A 25,232-nucleotide genomic window follows, 5' to 3' on the forward strand; every position below is an offset into this window, starting at 1 on the left:
TCATGTGCCTTCTTTTCCTGCTGAGATCTGAGACTCCTGGTCCCACAGATGCTTGCAATGATATTAGTGTATGACTGATGTGATCGCCACATCAAAGACTGGATACTGTTTTCTCGCCTTCACCACAAAGTGAAACAAGCGATGTGGCATGGAGCATTCTTACCCTGAAGATCCAAAGCTCAGGAATAAAAGTTGTGGCGGCCAGAGGCAATGGGTCACCTTTTGCTCTCACCTTTTTCATAATTTTTCGAGTCAGTTGTTCCATCAACAGGTCATGTGTATCCCTACAGTCCAGACTTCAGACAAGCGCTACATAGTGTGAGTGAGCAAGTGTTTTGACATGTGAAACATCTCAATAACAAATGTGAACATTTAGTGGGACACTTGCAGTCTGGAAGCAACACAATTTACACTGCATGTATCAAGCAGACAACAGTTTTAAATAACTCCAGCAGACTTGCCTCTTCCTTTTTCTTGAAGAAACATAGTTTACACTGCACGTATCAAACAGACAACAGTTTTAAATAACTCCAGCAAACCTGGCTCAAGGAAGAGCACCCTTGATCACTGTTTCATGACTGTTATAATTAATTACTGAATTTTTGAAAACAATGAGATGTGAGTTTGACTTGGGAATTGAGCTTGTCTGTGTCTCCCTTTATTTGTGCTATTACTTGTCACTTGATTATATAGTGTGCCTTGGGAGGCAGGATTAGCAGGAACATAGAGCATCATGTTGCATTACTATCTTAACTCCCCCACTCCCACTCAACCATAGTCTCTGTACCAAAGTGAAGTTTGAACAAAAATGTCCACATAAAAAAAACACACCTGAAATCTTGATGGCATTGACTCCTCCATAGAATACTTATCCTCTCTTTTTCCGTAACTATGCATTTGTATTCCTCCATGCACTATTTATACACCATCTCATGTTCTTCCAAATGCTGTTGCTAACAAAATTGAAGTGATTCAATGTTGTATAATTTTTACTTTTGAATCTTACTGATTCTTTTTCAAGTTCTTTCCATATTTTTCTTTCATTAACAAATGAAATAAAATCAATGACAAATATTTTAAGTGTACAAAAAGAGGTGACAGATTATCTCTTTATTTTACCAATCAATCGACAATAAGCAGATCCAATAATAAAATCATTTATTACCAAATGGTCAAAACGGTAATTACCTGTGACAATTTACAGGGAAAAAAACGCTAACAAAAAAATGGTGGAATCTCTCTCTCACACAGCAAAGACAAAACAGAATCAGCTACAAAAATTAACAAGACAGACAAATGATACACATAGAGAAACAAGCCAAGTGCCCTGCCTTATGTATGTGTAAGCACAAACACCACACATTACAAAATAATGTTATCCCCTGCCCATAATTAAGCTGCCCAGGTGCGAACACTACTACAGCACTCTTACTTGTACCACATACAAACACACCTAAGCATGTGTAGTCCCAGAGAAACATCTCAAAGCTGCTGTCATGTCACCATCTAACTCCCCATCCCTTTTTTATTTTAGGTCAATATGAGGATGTCCAGAGATGTCTGTTTCAATTTCAAAAGACTTCCAACAACTATTAAAGCATCTGCGTGACAGTAACTGCTTAGCCTCACGAACACAACTGAGCAGAATTCCTGTAATGGAAATCTTAACAACCACCCCATGAACCTGACAACACAACATTCTGAAATGTACTGGCCCCCAGCATGGAAGTGGGAGGAGAAATCAAACCATGGACAATTTTGAGGATATAAAACGAACTTACACAGAATCTAACCTACTTCTGACAGTCAAAGGACATGAGGACGATGGTGAAAAACTCAATAGAGATCAACTTCAGACTGGTAATGATTCACAGGGTTGTGTACTCAGAACTGTCAAGATAAAGCCAGGTGTCAGTAAGACATTAAAGACCATCAGTGCTGTTGAAGCCCCCTGATACACATCAACGAAGTGCATGCCTCAACATGGCGCCGGTCTTTTCTAAATAGGACCAGAGAGATATCAGCAAATTAATCCCTTGTCTGCCTCTTCCATTAAATTCACAGAGCTCTCGGAACATTCTGTGATGCCTATAGGTTAGATAAATAGAGATCTCTCAATCAATATTTGTGCCCATCTCAGAATGGGGAGAACCACTGACTGATGTTGAAAGGCTCAGGAAAAATTCATAAAAGGGATTTGCTTCCCTTTTCCATCTTGCAAAGTCTCTAACAAAATTTTTTCCCTATGAATTCAAACTGGTCATCTTCAAACTAGTCAAACTTTGAACTTGCAATCCTGTATGCGCTTGAGGCATTAATAAATGATGCAGACAGTCATGAAGAATCTTCAAACTAGTCAAACTTTGAACTTGCAATCCTGTATGCGCTTGAGGCATTAATAAATGATGCAGACAGTCATGAAGAATCTTCAAACTAGTCAAACTTTGAACTTGCAATCCTGTATGCGCTTGAGGCATTAATAAATGATGCAGACAGTCATGAAGAATCTTCAAACTAGTCAAACTTTGAACTTGCAATCCTGTATGCGCTTGAGGCATTAATAAATGATGCAGACAGTCATGAAGAAGACACCAAGGTTTATTTCTCTTTTTCTGTTTGCTGAGTGCTTGTGAGCTTGCGGAAATATTCACAAAATTTTAATGTTCAATAATTCCAATAAATACTTAACAGATCATTACGGTGAATCCTTTTCTTTCTGTGTGAAAGTATAACTTATGCATCAGTCTTTGTATTTACATGCATAAATTCCAACAAATACTGAACAGAGAAGCTACAGCAGCTTTTGTGTTTATAGTACTCCCATACAGCTTTTTTCACTGACATATGAAACACAGCTGGCCTCAAAGTGACGGCAGTCAAGGGTTTAAGTCAGCACTGCCTAAAGCTACATAATCCCGCTCAGACATATATGGACTGACATGAACAAGCACTGCCTAAAGCTAGATAATCCCGTTCAGACATATTTGGACTGAAATGAACGCACAACCTCTAAGTACCCCACCTTGATGTACAGATGTATATAATTTCGCTTTTCTGAAGAATTGCACTGCACTACACAAATGTAATCTAATCTTGCATACTGACCACAAGTGGCACAGTTTATGCAACTAAATAGACTCACATTTAAATAATGTTACCCCCACTGCATAAAATTTACAACCCTTCCTCTCTCCCCTTCTAACATGAATATCCCCAACCCCCCTTAAAATTTCCATCTCTCATGATCCCCTCTCTATTTATATGAAAATCAGCAAGCATGATGTTCACACAGAAATACCGCAAATATATCCAAATAGTGACGAAATCTTCCAAGAAAACCGGAGGGCTTGTTGGGTCATTCCAGTGGCCTTGACAAAAAACCATCTCCTGTTAACAAAGAAACAGAACACACCAACAACATTAGTGATGGGGGAAAGGGCTATGGAAAAGGTCTCCATTCATGATAGAATAATCATACAGTTCAAAAAGAAGAAAAAAAAAAAGTTTGATGAAATCATCTCAAAGCAGATTGATGCATAGCAACATGAAATCTGAAGGTAAACAAGTAAAATTTTATTCCCATGTGATTATGGAACAAACAAAACATTTCTTGCCGCCCCATTGGCATTCAACAGAATATAGTGGCAACAATTTGATCAAATAACTTTACACAGTTAGTCACAACAAAATGACCAGTGACCAAATACCTGCCAGTGTTTACCAAGCAAGACTTCCAGCTGCTATGCATTTAGCATTCTAACAAGCCAGCCTCTGAATTTTTTTTCACTTAACATTGCAAGGGGAGGAGAGAAGGGTAGAAGGAGATGTACACTAAGGCAAGTCCCACTTGAACAGCCTTCCTGGGAATGAACAGTTGCATTCATCATCTCCCAACATCCCTCCTGTTTCTGGATTTTAAATCATCCCCCCCCCCCTCCATTTCTAGTGTTGCTGTTAACAAAACCCCAACAAAAAAACAAACAGGTGGCTAGTTGCACTGTTTTCATGCTCACCACTCCATTGTTTAATATGGTCTGCTTGAAGTGTGAATCTTCAAGTTACTCGTGTCACTGAAACTTTTAAATCCACAAAAAGCACAAAGCAATCTGCCACTTGGCTGGCTTACAATTTATGAAAATCAATGCTGGTACAATAAGTGACTTTTTCATCAAAAGAATGGAATACATGAACTTAAAAAAAGTGAAAATCGTTCTGCATTAAAAAACTTCACGGCTGACTTGAGCTTGTAGCTGGGAAGGAGTCTGGGGGTGGGAGGGTTAAGGAACAGAAAGAAAAATGAAGTACCTTCAGACAGTGAATTCAGGCAGCAAGTCACAGGCTGACTTGTTAGAAACTGAATTTGAAATGAGTAACATCTGACTTTTCATTCATCCATGCTCATTAATAAAGTTGTGACCCACCTCACAAAGACCAGCAAATACTGATCAGTGATCGTATCGCGCTTTCTTTGAAAACATCCGCAGAAGGCATTGGTAAACTTGGTTGAACATATCACCATGTGTGATGTTAAACAGAGCTAAGAGATTGATAAAACATTGAGAAAACCACAAACAAATTGTACTTCACATCAAAGAAAATCATAAATGTCCTTCAGTGATCTTTGCCGTAACATTATGAACATCTGGAAAAGATTTCAGTAATTAAGAGGTTTGCATGCATTGTTTCTATCAGTAATTAAGAGGTTAGGGAGCATTGTTTCTATCTGTAATCAAAAGAACTTTAACTCATGAAGGCTTCACAAAACATTCATTATCTGGGAGAAAAATCACCAGTGACAACATGTTCTGTGTGGTTTCACACAAAGGGAGACAATGGCTGATGGACAGAAATCAGTGAAACTCCCAAGAATTAATTTCCTCTTCCCCTTACAATAGATCTAATTACTATTCACACTACCCGTATATGTGAGCATCAGTTCTATCAAGTAATCACAGCTTTAGAGAAAACGCCAATTTTCAAACAAGACCAACACTGATAAATCATTCACTTTGAATCCAACTTGACCTTTGAAGAAACATTCAAATTTTGTTTTGTTTTTATCTTGTAGAGACAGGAAGTTTTCTTTATTTTTTTCTCTCTTATCTGAGGTGAAAGTGACCATGTGTCAAAAATCTGGATAATGATTTTATCTGTGCTCCCAAAATAGGCAGTGGTTCAAGAAAAACCAACATCCAAAAAATGAGGGGTTTGACCAAACTCCTGCGAACTGGGATGGGTACCTGTTTGTTTTTCTTCAAATAATTACTTTTACGTGCTGTTCTCCTACTTCCAACTTCATCGTATCAATTCAATCTGGATTCCAAAATGAAACTATTTATGATTAATAACTCTGCATGTGTGTGCACAAACACATCTGCTGAAACATTTGAACAGTAAATGGCAGACAGCATCAACCTTATCAAGAAATGAAGTTGTATTTAACATCAATACCCTATATCATTACAATGTCAGTTCAGTATTTAAAAAAAAAAAAAAAAAATCAACATATGCATGAGAAAAAGTAAATACAGAGCCAGGCAAAAAAAAGTTAATCAAGTGAACTTGTTCATGTGCATCACAGAAATGAGACAACAGACCTGGAGACAAAGCGGAAGAAGGTGGGTATACAGAGGGAAAGGAGAATGCTAGCTTTACTTCTTTCACAATCAACACACAAAATTTCAATGGAACATAATGATTTTAAAACCACCAACAAGCCACGGACCATCACCATCCCCCCTTCCCCTTAGTCGCCAGAACGTGAAACTGAAAAGCAACATGGGCACACCCCTCCACACTCGCAATATCTCTCACACAAACACACACACAAACTACAAGCAGAGACAGTTGTGGTGGGACTAAATACCTTCCAAAAACATTAAGTCATATGCCCAGTGGCTGCTTCTGCCTCTCTCCTCTTTCTGGTGGAGCAGCGTCTCAAATGCCCAGTGGCGTCGTTGACATTATTTACACCCAGTCTGCCTTGGTGATACATGTGTGTTTTAGAGGTGAACATAAATGGCATTTCCATGATGAATGAAAAGAACCACAATCCTGCAGTTAATGTTGAGTGAGACAAAGTTATAAGCTTTCTATAGCACTGCTGCAAATTATCTATCATCCCCCTGAACAGTACAGTCAGCTTCATAAAATTGCACTGATAACCTCTGATCTAACGATGATGAGGTACTCTCTCTCCCTGTGAACATCAAGGAAATGTTTAAGAGCTACTGATAACCAATAAATTATAACTACTGTCATATAAATAATCATTTCTCATAAGATTTAAAGGTATAATTTATTTAGACAGAAAAAAGGATGATGACTCTTGACCAACAAAAGAAACGGGTAAACTATTTTCTGTAGTCTGTTCCACTCATTCTCACAAACTGTCAAAACTCTTGCCTCCCTTGTTTTGTTGGCAAACAAATTATGCAATGAAGATGGTACCAAAAAATGAAATGGCTAGATCTGGAAGAAACTGAAGTCTCACAAAAGAGAAAAAAATTCAAAAAATCTGAAGGGTGCTCGGTTCACCCTCAAAGAAAAAATGCAAGGCAAAATAATGTAACACAGACATCAAACTGTTAAAATTTCTTTTAAAAAGCAAAACAGGCTCTTAAAACAAAATATAAAAAACCAAACCAAATACTCTTTTCCATTTCTGCCATTGGCGTATCACGTCTATGATGTTACAAACCCCAAGAAAAATGTTTCCACTGTTTTATGTTTGGCAGAGTTGGGAAACATAATCCTTGTTCCTGATATAGTTGACACACACAAATGAAAAAGGATGTTTCAAGATGCTTCCAAATCAAGCCATTTCCTTTCAAAGTGTATTTACAGCTTCATTCCTTGCTACACACAGCTGGTGTGAACTAGTGGAAGATAACTGCTCTTTCTTTTTTTTTTTTTTGGGGGGGGGGGGGGGATAACTGTTAACAAAAAAACAAACAAACAAAAAAAATCTTGGAAGAAACTGCTTTTCTTGACCTACATACCACCCCCATCCCTGAATCTAGGTTTTTCATGTGTATTTTGATGGGTCATCAACATCTACTGTAAACACTCACACTCCGCAAACCTGCAATTATTTTCCTGTGTGTGGTTTTAACTTCAAAACTGTTACTGATTTCAGAAAGTTTTATCTAACAGCTATTCCATTTAAAAAAGAGTGTTATACTGATTTTGCACTATCAGTATCCAAGTTCTGAGCCCCATCGTTTCAGGGATTAAAAACACACACACACAAACACACAAAAAAAACCCTATTTTTGTGAAAGTTAAATTTTTCACTAATACATATGTGCAAAAGGGTAAGGCATGGGATCATGTATATGCACACTACAAAACAACAACAAAAACCAAGACGAAACAAAACAAAAACCCCAAAAGACTGACATTGCTTTTATTTTATTCTTAAAACTCATCAACAGAAAATCTCAAGAACGTTTCACTGTAGAAAATAACCCTAGTTGTTTCTGTTAAAAAGTCATTAAAAAAAAAATCATCCAAATGATTTCATTAAATTTCGTACCTGCCAAACAGTCCTGTAGAATGATTAAAAACAACAACTGATATTTGATTAGGTGAGAGGACAGTTAAAAAAACCCCCTGTAAACACACCCGAAGAATGTCAGCTACTTTCGATTTCTCCACACAGCAGAATAGTAGTTTGGACAGGACAGGAATCTACACCCCTGCCAGAGTCTGCACCAGTGGGTCACGGTAAAATTTGTATAATTAAACCGAAATTTGTTCAGGAGAGACGACAGTTAAAAAAAAAAGTGTAAACAACACTTAGGAATGCTCTGCTACTGTTTTGGGCCTCCACAAAGGTATTATGGATATCATTTTGTCTCTGCTTTGCCACCCCTAGTTCCTTCACTTCTTGAAGGTCGGCAAGGAAATTTCAACAGTGAATTGGCTCAATTTGTTCCTACTCTTGTTAATACTGAGCAGTTGAAAACTGGAATGTTTGGTGGGCTCTAATTTTAACGTCAGGTAAATGAGAATAAAAAAGAAATGCATATGCTTTTCAAAATGAGATGTAGTTTCCTGATCTTGTGTATGCTAATACAGAGCGTCCAGTATCAACAGCAAGTAAGGATGATGACAGTATTTCAACTTTAACTATATTCTTCATTTCCTCTACACATTTGTGTGCAAACACAAAGCCCAACTACATCCACAAACGAACATTTACAGTTTCAAAACAACAAGAGCCAAACACCAAAACCAATATTCCCGCCACTACTTTCTATCTTTCCCATCACCACTGCAGCACCAAATTTTTCTGTCTATGTCCTACCCCGCTACACTCTGTCCCTCACTGTTTAAGTTCTTTCCCTAATTTTGTTTCATGTTCCCCAAGCCCCCGTGCTCTCTACTGAACTCCCTGTTCAAAGGACATGGTACCTCCAACATGGACGATCCTCTTTAAATCCTACGATGGCTATGAGCATCAACGGACAGGGCTTGATGCTGACACCTCTCCACAGTCCTGCAACATGCGAAAGGTGATGGCATCTGGAAAAAAAACACATAAGGACTCACCTCCTTGGCCTGCAAATAAAGCATGACTGTCACATGGGGGAAACAAAATGAGAACAGGGAACGGAATCACTTACCTTCTCGAGGCCCGGGATGGTACCTCAATCTTTTTTAGTGTCACCTTCTGAATGCATCCCTTCTTCATCAGGGCTGTGACCACGACTCCAGCCCTCGTGGTCTCCATTGCTGCCAAGTCGCCTGTCACCTCCTTGATCTTTGCTCCTGGAGTGAGAGCTCCGCTCCCTGTCCCTCTCTACAACATAAATTTCTTTTTCTTCCCCCTCAAACGTTTCACTTCAAAATCGGTCAAGGTGGAACTCGCACTAAAATCTAACTTGAAAGTAGCACACATAAATAGGTTAAGGCCTATCTACTGCTAAAAAAGACAAATAATGCAAACCTTAACCTACAAGAAAACAAATCTGTGAACAGATATCTGTCTGAAAAAGTCAATGACCACCAGGCCACAGGCTACTTTACACTAAAGAGTTCATCGCCACAGGCGGCTTTAGGCAACATCAAGGGGTCATGTTAAAAGACTGTTTTTCACACTGTAACAAAGCTGGACAGCTACAGTCAACTTTCCTGTGCACAGGATACTGACTAACCTTCCTTCCTTGACTGAGATTGTAGTGAACAAGTCCGCTGCGTTGTTCTGAAATGTACTGAATTTTGTGACTGAGAGAATCAAGACCAAAATATTTAGCGTTGGGGAGTGTTTTTCTCACAGAAACTTGAGAAGAGTTAAACTTGCAAGAGTTAAATTTCTTCATCTGCATTCCTGGAATGCAACTCCCACTTTTACTCACATGTACAAGTGGGACTTTTTCACGCATGACTGTTATCATCCAGCCATACTGGCACCATTTTCCTTTTTTTAAGTGTGCATGCTGGGTATGTTCTTCTGTGACCCAATGACCACTGAAAGGGATTACAGATCTTTAACAAGCACATCAGATTTGCATGCACGAAGGGGGTTCAGGCTCCAGGCCTGCCAGATTGTTGTCCTGGAAGACTGGGAAAATCTCCGCCTAATCATTAGGTGCTGTGACCTGGATTTAAATCCAGGATCCTCAAATTTAAAGTCAAAGCTTTATCCACTTGAATGCTGTACCCATGAGATCTTATCTTCCCCCTTTCTGTTGTACTGTGATGCATACTTGGGTCAACCTATGAAAAATTTGTCCCATTCATGTCATTTTCAACCAATGTGTGATGTCAACCCTACGACTGAAGATACACTCTTACATTCATCTATATATAAATCAGTGAAAAAACCCCATACTGTATTCCCTGTCTCTGCGGCTGGAACTGCCTTCCTTGTCCCTGCTGCGGCTTCGGCGAGAGCTCTTGCTATTCTTACGTTCATGACTTCTAGAACGGGAGTGCCTTCTCCTGAAAGAATAAAAAAAGCATCATGTTCACTACAGTTAATTGAGATAATAAAGTTATCCTGATTCTGAATCTACTACCACTTAGATGTACTGCAAGCTGATTATGAGCAAGAAGCAAGACCGATAAGCACTACACATCATAAAACAGCTGTCACGTGCTGCATACTCACCCCCACCACCCTTTGGAAAATCAAAGCATTAATGAATTCCTACCACCACCCCACCAACCCAAGTAAGATTTTAGGGTTAAATGTTAAAGAAGGCCGATTCTTTTTTGTACTTCTTCCTCTTCTTCATGGAAAACAAAGACATCAGGGTTTGGATTTATTATTAAGATAAGATAAGAATAACTTTATTATCTCCAACTGGAGAAATTTGGTCAGGTGCATTATCACAACATAGACAAGTAAACAACATGGGGACCATAACTGTAAAAGCCAACAACAGCCCCTACAAATATTACGAAGATACAAATGTAAAAAATATCACATACATCATTTCATACATACATCCACACACTGCAACTAGTATTCTTAATGTAAAAACAGAAAGAATTAAGAAACATTATTTGAATATAATTATAAACATAGCCTACTATACGGCACATTGATTATAATAGACAGATAAGATAAGAATAAAGATGAATTGCGGAAAACCACAACCAGATAATCAGCACACACCCGCACCCCCTCCCCAATCCCCACCCCCCAACACACGCGCGGATAACTTGATTAAACAAGAGTAATAAACATATGTTCTCAAATAAAAGCATTTCGCATATTCGGTTTTAAAAACATTGCAATTAATTATTACATCGTAATTTTAAACAGAAATATATTTAGAATATGGACGTTAGCATTAGACATATTCCATTGTACATTCATCCTGCATATTGCACATTATTCTTCCTACATATTGCACATTCATTATAACCTATTGTCACGTTTTAAGCTCAGTAAACACACACACACACACACACCACAACTAGAACAAGGTACAGCCTATCATGCACGGACTTTCACACGTCTCACATGAGAGTGCGCGTGTGCACACACACACACACACACACAGAGTTCTCAAGAATTTAAAAGGTGGATTGAACGTGGAATAAAAGTCTTCAGAGCTCTGGATTTCAACTTAAAAGTTCTGTAGCGTCGTCCTGATGGCAATAGCTCATAATACTTTGCTCAAATATGGGTGGCGTCAGTTGCTATCTGCCTGCTTTTTTTAACCACTCGACTTTCATACAGCTCTTGCATACTAGCTTGTTTCACTCCCACAATTTTACTGCATACACTCACGACATCATTCAAAACACGCGGACTCCTCACTCCCAAACTTCCATACCAGCACATAAATGAAACTGTGAGCATGGACTCGATACAACATCGATAATAACTTTGAAGAATATTTGAATTTATACCAACATTTCTAAGCTTCTGTAAACAAAAAATTCTAGATTGACATTTCTAGTGCATCTATTCTCTCTCTTTATTTATCCATATACATGTGAATGTTGTGCAAACATGAATATGTATTCACTGAGTTTATCCTAAATATTACCCAGCATAATGTGCCATGAAGACAAAGTTCTTATACTTTTTCTCATCTTTATTTGCATCTATCTGACTATCAAAATTATTTTCCTTAATATGAATGAAGCTTTGCAGAGAAAGGTAACAGTTTGCTTTCTCTCTGTTTATAGCTGCCCCTCTGTCTGTCATGCTCTTTTGTCTTCTTTTCCCCTCAATTATTTCCATGTCTTCTTCATATGTATGTGAATGTGTTTGCTTTCCGCCATTTTTAATTCTCCCAATTTTATTTCAACTTCACATATGCCACGAATACGACCAATGGCTGTAGTGGGTAGGGCGGAGCGGGGCATGTTCAATGAAGGAAATAATCTATAAAGCATTGGAACACAGTCCCTCGAAAGACAGTTCCTAAAAGATGGCAGTGGAATATCCCCATTCATGCAATCATAACCTGCCTGTAACGCTGGGAAGGAGCGATAGTGGTGGTGGTGTGGAGACTCTACATTTTGACCATCAGTGCATTTAACTTCTTGTTTAATAAAATCTGACTTGAGTGATCCAATTGTAAAAAAAACAACAACAAGCAAACCGTGATGCAAAGTGCTAAAATGCATCAAAAAAACTCCACCCTCCCATCACAACCACCCAGTGTTCTTATACTAGTACCCCAATCAGTTTCCCTGAAAACAAGAGAGCGCAAGCACAACTCTGCACTCAGCTCTTTCAAAAATACAAAAAGCAAAACAAAAAAAACCCACAACCACCTATCTCACCTCTTTTTCCACAATAGCTCTTCTCTCCCCTTCCTCTTTCGGTCTATAGTTTCTACTGCCTTCTACCTACAGACATTGATAAGTACTGTCTTTCTTCCCTTTTATTCATGCATGCGAGTGATTGTCCGGTGTGCAGCGCTACATAATGTATACATTTATCATCATTATGATAATGGCTTCTTCTCTGACCTGTCTCTGCTCCGACGCCGCTCACGGCTGCCGCTTCTTCGTCGGTCCTTGCTACGTGAACGGCGGCCATGGCTGCGAGAGCGACTCCTGCGTCTTCGGTCCCGGTCACGACCCTTCTCCCGCTCTCGCCTTTCACGGTCTTCCCTTTCCTTCTCTCTCCGGCGACGATCCTCTCGCTCCCTCTCTACAGCGCGGTCTCTCTCTTCCCTCTCCATCTGTCTTTTTTGTTCTTTCTCTTCCAGCACTGCTTTCTTTTTCATCTGGACAAATAGAAACTTTTGAGGGAAGGTGATAAAGTGAGTGTATGTACAGGACAGGCATTAAGACAGGAAAAGATATAGAAATCCTATCTAAAAAACAAAAACACCTTAAGTTTCCATGGCCTGGGATAAACAGGAGCTTTTGCATCTTACAAGGGGAGGAACTGAAGAATAAGGAGACAGTAAAGTTGTTCACCTGATTTATCATTTAGCAATGATAAAATGCAAGAAATGACAAGTCCATTAGCAATCCCTTTTCTGCTGAAAAATCCACTTTCTTATATCTTCTCAATTCAGCACACATTTACCTCACCTTTTATCTTCCCAATTCATCACACAATTCCCTCACCTTTATCTTCTCAATCTCCGCCCTGACCTGGGCATACCCAGCATGCTGTTTGCCCATGAGGTGTTCATCCTGTCTCTGAGGGGCATCCCCCACGATGAGGAAAGCCCCACACACCTCGCATACTTCCATCTGCTTCACCTGGGGTCCTTCATCAGTGGAAGCTTGCTGGAAGGAAGACACAGAAAGCTGAATTATTTTACTGCTGTCAGATATTTTGTTCTAAAATGCAATACATGACCCACAGTCTTTAAACACCTCTGCTAATTAACCCCACATCTGCCTTATCTCAATTCATTACCTTTGTTCACATTAGAAATATGTAAGCCTGCACTGGAATATAAACGTTACAAACAAGGTTCTATAAAGAAAACTATGATAGGAAAAAAAATCAAAAACCCACTTCATTAAAAGACCAGTGGTTCTACATCCAGTATGTACATATGTAAGACAAGGATGAAATAAAAATCTGATAAAAAATAAATAATTTTTTTTTTTTAAACTTGACATGCTGCAAATTCAGGCTTTTGCTTCTGCTCACAGATGTATATATCCTGTAACATTTCATGTTAAAAACATTCCTGACATTTATATAACTATGTTTACATTTGTTCACCAATGAAAAGAAAGATTTTGCCTTAACCAATCACTTGCCTTTGGATGTGAGACTTACACCCTTTTATTGTACTCCTACAGGTTTTAACTTCCATGTCCCAATTTCATCAGCAATTCACGGTTGATATCTAAAGGAAACAACCTGCTTTATTTATCCCTGTATTGTATATTATTTGAAGATTGTTTACATCCCTTGGACTTGTATGGTCTGTTCTGTATGACTTATAAGCAGAGGGAAATTCCAAAGACATGGTTGGTCAGAATATTATTGTCCAGCAAAGAACAATCTTGTCTTATTTTTCTAAGGTTTACAGCCTTAAAGGTGGCTCAACAAATACTGAGAGATATGGACAACATGGAAGAAAACCTGTGTGGTGGTGATGGTGATGGTTCAGAAACATATTTGATAAAAACAGTCACAACCCACTTCATGACAGTGAGTGAAAGTAACAGTGATGTAAACTTTATGCCAAAAACTGGTCAGTCGATGTCTGTACCATGCCAGGAGTAAACCAACAGTGAACATGAACCAGTTGCCAGTACAAACACTGTCACTCTACAAGTGTAGCTTGAAAGGGAAGGGGGGTGAAGAGAGGGGCGGTCAAGTAAAGCTTGCCACCAGCAGGTGGAGGGAGGGAAGGGCAGTATCTGTTGACTGGGTGCCAACACACAGCTGGGCGGCTGAGTTTCTTTTTCTTCAAGCTCTAGTGTAATACTGGGCCACAGGCACCAAATGAAAACAAATTTGACTGGAAATCCTGGAACTAATTGTGATAGACAATTTTTAACCACTTAATTTCATGGAAATTCTCTTTGACTCAAATCTAAAACAACAGTAACAGTTATACAATGGAATTATAATAAATTTATCATCCACTTTAAGTAAAATGTATGAACAATAATCATGCAAATTTTCAAGGATATATCTTTGCATTTCAGGAAGTAGTGCATGTTTTGTTTTTTTTCCACTTAAGTGGAAAACCCATGTTTTTCCTAGGCGCATAGGAATGACAAAATTGTCAAAATAAACGTTCGGCAGGCAAGGGGTAAAGAAAAAGGAGAAAACAAAACAAACAGAAAAAAGAAAACAAAACAAACAGAAAAAATACTACAACTTACATTCTGAATTTGCATTCTTTCTTCTTTGAGCTGATCACAGAGCTTCATGACTCCCTGAGCTTCCTCCACTTTTCCCTCACCGCCAAGCTCTTCAGCCTGAAATATTGAGTCACAAGGTAATAATAACAATAATTAACACATTCAGTACATTTTCTCAAACAGAGCTCAAAGCGCTTTACATACATATAAAAAAAACCCCAAAAACAACTACTAATAAGTACCAAAAATGAGGAAATAATAAAAACAACTAAAATAAATCAATTTACACTGTCTTGAAACAGGCATCATGGCACCTGCTCCAACCCGCTTGCTCAAATACACATGCCCACACACACAGCAAGAATAGGACAGCTTTAAAATAGTGGTGGGCAAAGGTATCCCTACTGCATAAATAGATGGGTCTTCAGAGAAGACTTGGAAGTGGAGTGTCTAATGTCAAGTGGATGGCAATTTAATTTCCAGTTGGTTGGACCCTGAAATGAAAGATTCCATTCATCAAAGATCAAGATGAGGAAACTCCACTCTGATCATGTCATACGTTTGACAAAAATGGTAATAAAATACTGATCCATTGCATCTAAAATCTAATGAAGAATCAAGAAATAAACAAAAAAGGCTTCACCACAGCGGGAAGAAAGAGCTACAAAATTATTAATAAATACCAATTAAGTGACACTTTAGTCATGCTTCTGAAACTACAAAATATTAGCAAAACTTCATTCCTTAACATATTTTACCTCATAATCATAATAAAATACACAAAAAAGAAAGAAAGAAAATACTAAACACAAAACCTCATGTCACCCTATAAATTAGCAAATAATAAAAGATTGTTCATGTAATGTAACCATGTGTTATGTGCAAATGTCTAACAAGTCAGTAACTGAAAAAAAAGGTCAAATTAAACCTTCCAAAATCATATACAGACAGATCATCATTTACAACATTGCGTTTGTTCTCAGTCTCAGACATGCATTATGAATCATCAAAAAATAAATAATAAGCTGACCCTTGCAATTTCACTACTGTTTATTTCACTACTGTGGGCATGAATATGCAGTCTTCAGTGGCTCTGCAGAGTATGTGAGGTTGGAACCACAGCTGTAGGCAGATATGAAATATGGGGAACTTTCTTCATTTCAGATTCCATTTTTCACAGCATTTTGTTAGCATGAACAGCAACTCAGATCATGCTGACACATGAATCATGGTTTAGATGAAGGCAAAGTGTGAGCGCCACACATTATTTGTCCAAGCGTTGCGCATTATACATGTACTACACCTCAATTGTCATGCCTTACGAAATCTTTGAGGATAATGGTCAACAATTAAAACCAAAAAAAGAAAGAAATATATTTTTTACCTGGCTGACAAGCTCATTGATCTTGTCTGTCAGCATGGTGATTTTATCTTCTTTGGCAGAGGGAAGTCCTCCATTCAGCTGAAATTTTAAGAACTATGATTATTTTTTTCAATCATACAGATCAAGGCACTTACAAGAGACACGCAATCAATCACATTAAAGACTTGCAAATGATCAATCTTCATTCAAACCGGAGCAGTGCCATAACAAGCCTGGATAAATTTCTCAGAGTTTTTGTTGATCAAAAACATATTCATGTCCAACAGTCAAATGTCTCATCTGATTCAATCATTACAGAAGATGAAAAGCAAACACTGAAGAGGAAACACATCCGCAACTTCAGCAAAAAAACAGATACATCACATGTGTGCATGATATCCGTGTGCACAGTATCCATTCCTGTCTAGTCACTTTTCGCAACATTGACTTTGTAGCACCTGAGTGCAACACAACAAAAACTTGACAGCAAATAGCGTTAAGCTGGATTTACATCCGCCAATGATGTGGCAATACACTGACATGTCTGCAGTTATCACTATCACTGACATGTCTGCAGTTATCACTATCGCTGTTGTTGAAAACACACACATGCGTGCACAGACACACACAGGCTCTCTCTCTTTGCACAGATTTGCATTTAAAAGAATACAGATGCATGCGCACATTTACACATTCTCCCTCACTAATGCACACGTGCGTGCACACACACTCATACACAGCTGAATTGAAAACAGCCACCCCCTAACCTCCAACACACACGCACTCACACACACTGAGCTGCATTGGAAACACATGCACTTACATAATGACTATTTCTCTCTCTCTCCCCTCTCTCTCTCACATACACACATGACACACACAAACATACTCTCTCTCTATTTATACACACACAGAGCTGAATTGAAAAAACACACACACACACAGACTTGCACTGAAAACAATACACATGCTCTCCCTCTTTATGAATAACCAATTCAATGATTCACCACGCAAAAACTGAACACTTTTTTTTGATCACAGGAGAAGTGTAGAATGTTAATCATTAGCTTTATGGGGTCAAAGGAATTTGCTTGTATTGTTTCAGCTTGTCATTTTCTTGACAAATTAAAACCAGGAGAGAGGTTGCCAGAGTGAAAACAAGTGACAGTGAATTTCTATTTGAAAGGCACAGAGAGCTCAGACCAACTGTGTGGCTGATATAAAGTGAGAGTTCACAATGAGATAAAATGAGTTCATGTACAGTGGAAACCAAAAACAGGTTGACTGAGAGCAAGGAAACCTTTAACTTGACATGACTTTATCCCAGTGTGTTTTTTTTGTTTTTTGTGCGCGTGTGTGTGGTTGTTGAAATGGTTATTTCTAATCAAACATGGGGACCCTTTCAAATTCTGGAAGGACTCCCAAACATTCACACAGAGGGTCCCTGGGACCCTTACGTTTTATCTTTATGGGAATCACTGACCTTTGAGCCACTTACATTTTGGTTATTATTCAATGCAAGCCGCTGATGCCCACGTCGAATCCTTTTTTCAACATCTGATATCATGTTCTGTAGAAAGTGTAGAAAGTCTTCTTCATAACCTTCTTTTTCAAACCGGCTGCTTTCCTGGTATCTGCAAAGAGATCAAATACAGAAGAATTACATTATGCAAATTTGTAAAGTAATCAAAAGCAATAACTTTAACACATGGAATGGTGGCTTAGACATAACGTGTGCCTAGGAAGTGAAAGAATCTGAGCACATTGGTTCAAATCCCACACTCATCAGTATTTTCTCCCTTTCCACATGATTTTGAGTGATACTCTGGATGCTAGTCATTCATACGAGAGGATAAACTGTCCTGTGTGCAGCATGCGCATGCACTTAGCGCATGCAAAACAATCCATGGCAACAAAAAGGTTGTCCATGGCAAAATTCTGTATTTGTATTTATATTTCTCTTTTTGTCACAACAGATTTCTCTGAGTGAAATTCAAATTCTCCCCAGGGAGAGCGTGTCACTACACCGACAGCGCCACCCATTTTCTGTGTTTTTTTCTGCCCTGCAATTTTATTGGTTTTCCAATCAAAGTGGATTTTTCTTCAGAATTCTGCCAGGGACAACCCTTTTTGTCGCTGTGGGTTCTTTTATGTGTGCTAAATGCATGCTGCACACGGGACCTGTTTGTTGTCTGATCCGAATAACTTGTGTCCAGACCACAACTCAAGGTCTAGTAGAGGGGGAGAAAATACTGGCCACTACCGGTGTGATTTATACCAGTGTGCTCGGATTCTCTTGCTTCCTAGGCGGTCGTGTTACCTCCAGGCCATCGCTCCACATTGTAAAATACATCAACATTGAAAGGAAAAACATATACACATGCAAGCAGAAAATAAAGAAAAAAATGAGTGGTGCTTCTCTTACAAACACACATACGCAGATCACTATCATGACAAGAAATAAAGTTTGAATTTCACATACCCTAGTATTGTAATTTAAAAATTCTATTTCTTTAACTTTTCAACCTTTAGCATGCCACTTTTTTTTTCTGTGACTGGCTTTGAGCATGAAACTACCAGCATATGAACACCTCTAAAAAACAAAAACAAAAAAAAGGAAGTAACTTCCATTTGGACAAAAGCATTCATCATTGATGTGAAATTTTGTTTGTGGTTAGGATAAACACTGAAGATCATGCAGAAATAGTTTACATGCTTTATAGTTTAGTACATGAGTGGTAAAAATGAAATAAATAAAATAAAACAATATAAAAATAATAAACTGTATCAGTTTATCCAGTTAATAAACTGTACCACTTGTAAGTTTGGAGGTGCTTATGTTTTTTTTCCTACCTTGTTCTTGAAAAAGTTAAGCATGGTCTTGATAAAACATGACACTTCAGAATCATGGCATTTCAATCAATGGATCATAAAATGATTGTTTTGTAAGGTTGATCGAAAGAGGTTTTCGTCAACATTATCGAACTGTCCAAAATCCCAACATTCACTTCACCATAATCATCCATTTGTCGAAGATATTCTAGCAAAAAAACAACAACAAAAAAACAAACAAAAACAAAAAAACACAACACATTCAAATTCTTCGCCAGAATCACCTTCAAGGAAGAATTCTAAAATCACCTCAAACTGCAAATGCATCATCTGGACTCGCATCCGAAATTTACTCAATATTGAAAAAGCAAACCTCTGTAAAACTTGAGAAAACTCGGCAAAACCAGTCTGATAAAAAGCAAATGGCTAAAGCCTCATTCTGAAACCAGATGCATGAATAAATTGGGGTCAAGGCTGTCGGAAATTCTGTAATATGGGCGCAAAATTTGAACACCCTAAGCTGGTCGTCAGCTGTCTTCACTGGCTGCTGGAGAAAGGTACTGTTTGGTGACTCCTGCCCCACTGGCATGCTAAAGGTTAATTAAGAAAAAAAAAATTACTCATTTAAAAAATATGGAGGACAGAGTGTCAAAGTCTAATCAGCACCTTGGGTTATGCAAAGATCAAGTACTTGCTCCTGTCAATGTAGTGTTGCTTATATCGATCTGTTTGCACGCTCCTACACCACATTTAAATTGAATCTGAACTGAAAATTCAATTACTAAAGAATGGCTAATTCAGAGTTTAACTAATACTGGACAGTAATACTTAATTATTATAAACAATAGAGACAAACTGATACTCACTGCTTGCGTAGTGCTTCATCATGAATCTTGTTGCATAAACCTGTACATACAATGATAAGCACCACTTATTTATAATATACAACGCAATTTTCATATCTAAATTTCAAGTACTTATGATAATATGTGATGTTTTATATATATATATATATATATATATATATAAAAAACATCACATATTATCATAAGTACTTGAATATATATATACGTATGTACCAATTTTTATCATTTTCAACTTAGGTATTCTGCATATATATATATACCAATTTTTATCATTTTCAACTTAGGTACTCTGCACAGGCACAATACAAATTTTAGCATAAACTATGATAAAGGATATGAAGATATATATATATATATATATATATATATATATATATATATATATATAAATACCCTGTTTCAACCACGGGCAACAAGCCTGTGGTTTTCAACAAATGCTTTCAGTCTCATCAGCAACCAGTATCCTCTCCCAATTAATTCCCTTACAAGTTAAGATACCAGCTTGACATTCTGTAGACTTTTTATGTATTTCCATGCTTACTTGCTTTGTCATAACTAATATTCAGTTATGCGTTTCTGAACGCAACACTCACCTAAATCTGCTCTTGTATTTGTGAACAGCTCATGAGGACAAAAACCGCACAGGAAGTACTTGCACACCTGAAACAATCAGTTTTAATATACAAACAGAAAATTACAATTTGCGATAAACAATATACAAATGAACAGATCTAAAAATCAACAAATCGAGCTCCCACCCAAACCCCCAAATAACTTGAAGCAAAATGTGCATGATTATAATGTTCAGAGTGTACAGTTATTGAGTTAACTGTATCATTCATTCTCAACAGTGTAACATCAGTGGAGGAAGCCACATGCTATTCTTCAGTATGCTGGTAGAAACTTCTTAGAATTAAAAAAAAAAAAAAACCCAAAAAACCCAACAAAAAACCAACCAACCAACCAAACAAAAAAACACCTTTTAACTCAGTACTGCCAGATGAATCCCCTGACTTTCCCCACAGAAGGCCCATTTGTATGGGTGAGAAATAAAATTCCCCCAAAACACTAATGCCAGAATTCATGAACTGAAAACTTTCAAACTGATCAGTAACATAAGAAGTTAGTTGGGGACAAAATATCAGACTTGATCCAATTCATGAACTGAAAACTTTCAAACTGATCAGTAACATAACGAGTTAGTTGGGGACAAAATATCAGACTTGATCCTTTCTTATGCTGTTATCCATTGATCCTGCGAGATGATGAAAGTATCCATATTTTTTGTTCGAAATTTGCACACACTTATGACTTATAAATGAATCCAGGAAACAGACTGAATGCACAATATTATATAGCTCCAATAAGGTCCCTTTGTCTAATTCTGTTGTCTGCCTTGTGACAGAGAAGAAACTGGGACAGACGCCATTGTTGACATGCACTGTTCACGAAAACCTAGAAAATAACTCTCCTGCTCGCAAGCACAGCAACAAACTCTGTGAGTGTATGCATGTGTGCATGTGTCTACGCACACATATACATATGTATGTGTTTTCAACTCCACAAAGACAACAGCGAGAGTGAAATGTACCGCAGTCCAAATTAGAAGCAGAAGTCACAAATTCATTTGAAGAGAACCATAATATTTCATGCATGTTAAGGGGGGGAAAAAAAAGAATATTTAAATCCAGATCTAAATGTAACTGCAGCCATGTCAGTGCAATACCTTATCATTGGTGATTAGGTCTGACTTAACCCTAGTTTTTGTTGTGTTGCACTTTGGTGCTACAAATTGTTGCTAAATGTGACTTGACAGGGATGGAGACTGAGCACAGGGTTGTGTGTATCTATGTGCGTGTGTGTGTGTGTGTGTGTGGGAGGGGGTGGGGTACTGTTTTCAATGCAGGTCTCTGTGTCTCTGTGTGTGACACATGTGCGTGTTTGTATGTGCACGCACGTTTAAAAGTGTGCGTGTGTGTGCGTGCAGGCGCGTGTGTATGTGTATGTGCGCGCACATCTGTGTAGTGTATCACACTGTATGTGAGCATGGTAAAATGTGTTTGCACATCTGTGTGTTTGTCTGTGTGTTGATTTGTGTATATGTGGTGTGCATGTGTGTGTGTGCGCGCGCGCACACGCACGCGCGCGTGTGTGTACGGATGTGCATGTGCATGTGTGTGTGTGCGCGCGCTCGTACATGTGCATGTGTATATGTGTGTGATAAAAAACAGCGATCGTGAAATGTACAGATGTCCAAATGACAGGCCGCATACGCGTTTGAACAAAACATAACACCACATGCAGGCAAAGCGGATCGACATATCTCCAATGAAGTGAGCCGCACCAACGGCTGACATAATCTTAGCAATACAGGGGTGGTGGTGGTGTGTGTGTATGCTACGAAAGTTCATCTTCAGTGATGAATTCTTCAGTGACAAATGTGTGTGGCGCTTCTCAGCATTTGCTTTGTGTGTGTGTGTGTGTGTGTGTGTGTAAGGTTTTCTGGTTGGCAACAGTCGTAGTGCTGTAGTCTGTGGGCTTGAATCGTAGGAACTAAAGACAAATTGTAGTGCTAGGCAGGTCTGAAATAATGGAAGCAGAGCAAGGCACTGCCCCTCAAAGGAGGTGACAGAGTGGAGATTCCTGGAAACACACTTCCAGTGTCTTTAGGAGCCAGGGATCTGTTTTCTTTCTGGTCCGCTGTGGAGTATTAGACATTCTTCTTCTGACTTTATATGCTGTCTGCATGTTTGTGTGTATCTTTTCTATATAAACTGTAATCCAGAATCATGCTTTCATTGACTTTGGGATCAGTACTTTTGTGCTTCTTGTGATTATGTATTTTGAGTCTCTAATATGTGCAGGAAGCTATATCACATTTACAATAACTGGAAATTCTTTCTAATCAGGATCATGACTTTTTTTCCCAGGGTCAGTACTTTTGTTGTTTCCTATGATTATAATAATATAGTATATACTTTGTATATATTATGTGCAGGAAGCCATCATTACAATGATTGAAATTCCAACTCTTCCTGTACAAACTCTGACAAGGGAGAGAGAGAGAGAGAGAGAGAGAGAGAGAGAGAGAGAGATGTGTGTGTGAGAATACTTTATGTACCATATTAAAAATCACAGAGCAGACGTATGCATCCAGAACAATAAACCCTTGTTGAAAAAAGTACTGCCGTCCATACAGTCATAACTCAAAATTAAAAGGACGGTGAAGTATGCAAACTATTGCAGTATCAGATCTACCATTCTTTGGTAAATACTGAAAATCGTGGTCACAATGACACATGGTCACGACACTTGGTCACAATAAACAAAACTAATTTCGTAACTAACCAGTTCCGCAAGTTCTTTACTAACCGTATCATAAATCTGTGGAATAACCTTTCCTATGACACCATCAATGCACCATCGGTAAACGCCTTCAAAAATCACACTGACAAAAAGTTTAAGGACCATGTATTTTCCACAGAGTTAAATCTTTATTGAGCTGTAGATAAATGTAGTATACACTATGCAAGATTTAAACAAGGGTTTGTTCACAACAAGTGATCCAAAAGCACATAAATGGACACTGATTATCAGGGCAAAAGGCTTTTAGCCTATAGCCAAACATTTCTGTGATTCTGTTAATGATACTTGGTCGTATCGACTTGACTGCTGTTCAACTATATGGATTTCAGATCTGATCGAGGAAATAACATGAAGTTGTGTTTGTTTGTTTGTTGTTGTTGTTGTTTTGTTGTTGTTGTTGTTGTTTTTTAATTTAATTTCGTAATGTTTCATTGACTGATGTTTGTTCAAATCTGATCGAGATGACCTGGTGCAAAACAAGGTGGGTAACTCGCCCGACTTTCTCCCGCCCGTGGTCACCAAGATGTTGAACAATCTCACATAAAAACTGATCATGATCTGTACATACCAGTACCGTTTCGCTAAACAAACAGCCAAATACATGAACTAGTTTATACTATACTATTTAAGGTATATATACTACTAATTGGGCAATGTGTGGTGGCATTACCGAGTATCTATTTGTGAATAACGCAGAACGATTCACGAGTGCCAAGATAGTGGTGAAAATTTAAGTAAAGAAATCATCACGTCCACTCATTAAATCTACACAAATAATTATGCAATGGCAATTCTTACGGTTTCGTCTTTCCAATTCAGTTCGGATGGTCGCTCGTTTGGGTCACAATTTCTTGTTCGACCCATCAACTCGTCCAAGAGGGCTGCAGCAGCGCTGGTCGCCATGATTGAAGCTTTGTAAGGCAATGATCCGATGTGCTTATACCGGAACATAAAAATTCCAAATGAGTATTCTGATTTGGTAAAGCAGTGGTTCACTGGATTTGTCAGCTTGAGTTCGGTGGCTCGCACACACAATACACAATACAATACACAAACGTTATTGTCTATACTTTGGTACAGAGATTTTCTTTTTGGCAGCAGCACATGTCCAACATAAGAAGAAAACAACAAACAAATAAAATGAATAGAAAATAAAATAAAAAGATAAATTAAATGGCACCAAATGGAAATAGCTATATACAAATATACAGATTACTGTAATTTACGTGCCTCTCCATTTCAGTCAGCCAAACCGCATTGCACATCTACCCACCCACATACCTCCCCCCCCACACACACACACACCACGCACACACTGACCACACGCACTCACACGCACACATACACTCTCTCTCATCCCCTCTCTCTCTGTCTCTCTCTTCACAAGAAATGCAACTACAAAGATCATGCGTGGACAGTCATTTCAAGGAGGCATAAAACTTGCGGATAATCAATAATATCTGATGATTTTTTTTTTTAATCATTGGAATGAAGTATAAGCCTTATTTGCTGAACTGTATGGAAGGAAGAAAATCTGTTTATGTCCCGTCACTGGAAAAAGCCTGGAAACCAAGTAGATACAATTGTCCTCGACTTCTCCAAAGCCTTTGACAAGGTCAGCCACGCCCTGCTTGTCCATAAATTACAGCGCTATGGAATCAGAGGTAAGCTCAACACCTGGATCAAAAGCTTTCTTGAGGACAGGCCATGTGACAAGCAGTTGTGAGTGGAGGGACTGACTGCCACCTCAGCCGGATTACATTCCAGTCAACTCAGGTGTTCCCCAGGGCTCGGTCCTTGGCCCTTGTCTCTTCCATCTCGACATAGCTGGAGATGCGAACACACCAGTGGACTGCGCCCCATGTCCCCTATCAGTTAACAGAACATCAGTCGCTCGGTAGCCCAGCTAAATTGCGCCCAGCAGCGACCTCCCACAACACGACAATTTTCATCAGCATACTGATGTTGGTGGTTAAATAGTAGAAGAAGAAGACAAAGACTGGTGATTGTAGACATCTATCACTGGATATTTTCAAATTATC

The 25,232-nt window shown here is 38.5% G+C and overlaps 1 protein-coding gene across 4 annotated transcripts; it reads right to left on the reverse strand.

Moving 5' to 3' along the window:
• Positions 1-768: 768 nt before the first annotated feature.
• Positions 769-24,101, reverse strand: LOC143284913 (luc7-like protein 3). 4 transcript variants are annotated; one of them, XR_013055647.1, is made up of 11 exons: positions 23,989-24,101; positions 20,418-20,484; positions 19,825-19,864; positions 17,610-17,760; positions 16,148-16,225; positions 14,785-14,880; positions 13,054-13,218; positions 12,445-12,704; positions 9,839-9,948; positions 5,867-8,806; positions 769-3,387 (listed from the first exon to the last, which is right to left on the reverse strand). XR_013055647.1 is itself a non-coding variant. In XM_076592067.1 (11 exons), exons 1-10 carry the CDS (start codon positions 24,091-24,093, stop codon positions 8,655-8,657), a joined length of 1,224 nt encoding a protein of 407 aa, XP_076448182.1. In that variant the 5' UTR covers positions 24,094-24,101; the 3' UTR covers positions 769-3,387; positions 8,631-8,654. The 4 variants fall into 4 exon arrangements, 3 of the variants coding, with proteins under 3 accessions (XP_076448182.1, XP_076448195.1, XP_076448174.1); XM_076592067.1 differs by having other exon boundaries at positions 8,631-8,806; XM_076592080.1 differs by having other exon boundaries at positions 769-8,806; positions 17,625-17,760.
• Positions 24,102-25,232: the final 1,131 nt, after the last annotated feature.

This window comes from Babylonia areolata, chromosome 1 (genome assembly GCF_041734735.1).
Source record: "Babylonia areolata isolate BAREFJ2019XMU chromosome 1, ASM4173473v1, whole genome shotgun sequence".
Lineage (NCBI taxonomy): Eukaryota > Metazoa > Mollusca > Gastropoda > Neogastropoda > Buccinidae > Babylonia > Babylonia areolata.

Bases quoted from the DNA above. Each gene is read 5' to 3' on its own strand.
- LOC143284913 (XM_076592067.1), bottom strand. From the start codon at position 24,093: ATGGCGACCAGCGCTGCTGCAGCCCTCTTGGACGAGTTGATGGGTCGA. The intron at 20,485-23,988 runs GTAAGAATTGCC...TGATTGTTTCAG, and splicing joins TGAATTGGAAAGACGAAACC to GTGTGCAAGTACTTCCTGTG. The intron at 14,881-16,147 runs GTAAAAAATATA...TCAATATTTCAG, and splicing joins TCAATGAGCTTGTCAGCCAG to GCTGAAGAGCTTGGCGGTGA.